The sequence below is a fragment of the Thermobia domestica genome, chromosome 1 (genome assembly GCF_964235325.1).
Source record: "Thermobia domestica chromosome 1, izTheDome1.hap1.1, whole genome shotgun sequence".
Lineage (NCBI taxonomy): Eukaryota > Metazoa > Arthropoda > Insecta > Zygentoma > Lepismatidae > Thermobia > Thermobia domestica.
Genome location: NC_137454.1, coordinates 163,997,491 through 164,001,587, shown reverse-complemented (window position 1 = coordinate 164,001,587; position 4,097 = coordinate 163,997,491). Strand labels below are relative to the sequence as shown.

The 4,097-nt window shown below is 35.9% G+C and overlaps 1 protein-coding gene across 1 annotated transcript; it reads right to left on the bottom strand.

The window, feature by feature from the left end:
- Positions 1-1,520: 1,520 nt before the first annotated feature.
- Positions 1,521-3,831, bottom strand: LOC145690566 (adenylate kinase 8-like). Its single transcript, XM_081765589.1, has one exon. It carries the CDS (start codon positions 3,591-3,593, stop codon positions 1,623-1,625), a length of 1,971 nt encoding a protein of 656 aa, XP_081621715.1. The 5' UTR covers positions 3,594-3,831; the 3' UTR covers positions 1,521-1,622.
- Between the last annotated feature and the right edge of the window lie 266 nt (positions 3,832-4,097).

The window sequence follows — 4,097 nt, the reverse complement described above, 5'->3', positions numbered from 1 at the left end:
TGAAAAATGATTTTACGACAGATACTTGTAGTAATATAATTATGACAAAAGTCGTGATAATTGAATTGAAAAAAAAAAAAAGGAAGTACATTTTAAAAAGCCGACTAAATAATGGACAGGTGGCCAGTATTGTTTATTGTGTCATTTCAGAAAGAGAGGGAGGGGAACAGTGCTTTGTGCCGGCGCGATAGTTTCTTATAAAAGGGTTGCAACTTGCAATTGTTTACAGCAATGTCTTATCCGTGTGGCATTAAACAAATTTGTAAAAACCCTTATTATAGCATTGTTGAGTTGATCTCTGTTGCGTTCAGAAGTCTCGGTGGTCGGTGCTTGTTCAGCTAATATGTCGAAAAAACTTATCAGCAATCTCTTCTCAGGCTCAGTGTCTTCCTCGTGTTCAAAGAAACGCGATGTTCAATCCATTGACGTTAGTAATATTCCTTCTTCATTAGAGAAAAAGACAAAAATACAAATACATGTGACAACCAGGATTCGCAATTTGAAGTGTTCGATTACGAAGAAAGTGAAAATGAACTAGATGTTGGAGAGAGCGAAGACGACAGTATTGCTTCTGAATATACTGATTTATATTTTTTGTCTCTTGCTTTCTTGTAATAAATCCTTCAAAAATAAAAATGTTTGCAGTAGCCTATTTTATCCTTGGTTTACTTTACCTACTTGTTGTGTATTTTATGTTATTAACGAAAAGTAAAGTATTATCTGTTAGTCTGTGTTGTTGGAACCTTCTTTTATTTCTATGCATTCATGTGCATTCTTGGAGGGAGAGGAGTTAAAGCTGTCTTGACCTTCATCTACTACACAGTACACACCGTTATTATTGCTTTAAAAAAAAACCCTGGAAATACAGGTAGTGTGTCTGCCACGCGGAATTCTGTAGGTCGAGCCTATAGCCCATCCTAAGTCCTGCATTTCTCCAGTCCCACCAGGCGAATGCCGGAATTGTACCTTCTATAAGGCCAAGACAGCTGTTTTCCACATCCTTGTTCCTCCCCAATTTCGGTCTGAGCCTTAGCTAACTAATGACTATAAAAATTGAAACTTGTTTATTGTCAAAAAATGTCTACATTGCCCAGTTCTCATTTTCATTGTCCGCCCACCCAGGAACTAGGTTCGCCTCTTTCCGCCCACCCCATAAAGCGTTCCTGGCGCCGTCCCTGTTTTAATGGATATGTCTTTTACTTCATAGAGGTAGGTATTTTATTTAACTAATTTATCAATTAACATATTTCGCGTAAGCAAATATATTGACATACGTATTTCGCTTAGACACAATTAAATGTATTACTACTTCGTTTTACCAAGATTAAGCGCTCAACTGAAAATAAATCTGAATTGATTCTTTTTATATGCAGGTAGCAACAGCCCTAAGTTAGACCTATACATCTTTATCTCTTTTTCTTCGTGCTATAACTATTCATGTTAGTAATAAATAATTGAACATTATTATTTATCTAACAAAGAACGATGAAACAAAGATTGAAGATTTATGTTAACTAATATGGAATATACGGATAATTTATTTTTCGCTTCTGGGTATTACATCTTCTGAGTTATTAAGCAAAACTACATACAACTTTTTTTTAAGCGTAAGTTATAATCTCTTAATCATTTTCATCACTAGCTGCTATTTCATCAGCTAGTGATTCAATAGCTGCTATTTCATCACTAGCTGCTATTTCATCACTAGCTGCCATTTCATCACTAACTGCCATTTCATCACTAACTGCCATTTCATCACTAGCTGCTTCATCAACTTCAACATTTCCAGTTGTATCTGTGTCTTCTGCACCTTCTTTGTCTTCTTCGCCTGCAACTTTTTCCAAACTACCTTTATATTCAGAAATAATAGTCTCCGATGATTCACCTTTCGCTAATATTTCGGATTGTTCCTCTGCAAGTAGCTCCTCAGCAGATTCTTCCAGAGGAAAACCAGGGAAACGTTCTACTTGACGTTGGTCAAGTCGGGCATTTATTGGACTTCCAAATCTTACAAATTTCGGAAAGCCTTCTTCCCCTTCATCCTCCTCAGGCATGGGCTCTTCTTCAGCTTCTTCTTCCTTTTCCTCATATGGCACTTCTTCAAGGTCAAGGGAAAGGCCATATTCACCTAAAATTTCAGAGATAGTTTTTCCGGACTTCCAAACTTCTACTACCTTATCTGGGACTCTTGGTGGTCCTGGAACTGGTGGATTTACCAGAGCACTTTCTAAAGATTCAGTTACGTTATCGATGTATGCCTCTGCATCTATATGCACAGCTAGAGAATAATAATCTTGAAGTTGAGTAATATTGTCCATATAATCTAACAAACTCATGTCGATGTACTGTTCTTCATTCTCTGGATGTGTCCCAACTAAAGCGGCTTTTTGATTATTAGGGGGTTTATACAATAAATGGTATTTGGATCCTGTATATCGATTAATCCTTCTATGAACCAATCTTTCGGCGCATTCAACAGCACACATATCAAAAAACACAATTCTATTTGGTGGTGTTTCAATTAGATCCAATAACATGGCTTCATTAACATTTCTTGGAAAATTAGTTAAAATCCAGCCATGTCGAAGGCAGTCTTCTTGCAGTAAACGATTTTCAATAATCATTATCAGAATGTCTGGAAATATAGGGATGTGTCTGCCTTCTAATATTCGAACAGCTTTGCCAAACTCTCCTGTATCTTTTCTAACTTGAGCTAGAAGCCGATTGAAGTCAACGTGTACGATGTTAAAACGTTTTTTGAGAATTTTAATTTGGGTTCGTTTTCCAGCACCATGAGGACCAATAAATACAGCTCTTGGAAGAAAAGGTGCTCCACATGGTTTTCTGCTCGTGATGAATGCTGAACATATCTTCAAAGCTTCGTATTCTGGAAGATGTTGAGGTAACTCTTTTATTACATTTTTGTAACATTGCCTGAGACCTGGAAGATGTCTTTTAAATAGTTTTCTCGCTATTTCTCTATGCTCATCGACATTTAGGGACCTTTGTAAAGTTTTACTTAATGTTACGTATGATTTATCTAAAATTTCTTCTAATTTCAGAGGCAAATTTGAGATTACAGCATCTTCTGGAACCCCTTTGATCAACACCACATGAGTTGGTAGTACACCATTTCGTTGAAGAGAAACAGCTTCAAGTCTTGTCCGTGGATAGCCAGCTAATATCCATCCTTTTTCTATGCATTCACTGCTTTCAAACAACTGAAGAATTTGTCGCGTAATAATATCTGGTGGTCCCACGAATTCGTCTGTTTCAAAATGTTCTGGATTCGTTTCTTGTAGTTTTTCAAATATTGACGATATTGTCACACACACTGCACCTACTTCTTCGGCTAGGACTTGACCAAATAATTCCAGATTCACCTCTGCTGTTCCGATAATAAATGCTCGCGGACGATCTTTAATTTGCGCTGCTGGTTTGAGACAATCGTATAAAAATTGGATGTGGTCGTCAGGTTGATGTAACACTAATTTATTTGCTAATTCTTGGAACAATTCGTATATCCTGTGCTTTTCTAAGTATGGAATAAATTTGCATGGTATTTTTAATGGTCTAGTGGTTTGATCTACCATTCTTGAAGTTGACACGTCCTTACTAGAAAATTATTTGCATGAATCTGTTATTTACTACTAACACAACAAACAACTTAAACAAAATAGTCTCATCATTCACAAAGTAATTGCAATTCTTGTCAAACACATACTCAATTAATGCAAATAAATCCATTTAAGTTCGAACGCAATATTGTTAATCAATGATTGATTTTAGTGTTTGTCTTATTATTTAGCATTCTTTTGTTTCTTCTCTTCTGTACGAGCAGAATTAATGGCCAAGATATCTAATCCCTGAGCGCCAATACATTTCAAACAATTTATTCTATGTAATCCGATTTATCATTCGTCATATTTAAATTACCCTTTATTTTATATTAAGGTAGTAAATAGCTTAAGTTGATAAGTCATAAATGGAAGACAATCAATTTATTGGACAAACAATATATTTACGTTTCATGTTCGTTTGTTTCTTGAGGTTGAACATCCTTTTTCAGAACCAAGACTATATGAGACGTGGATCTA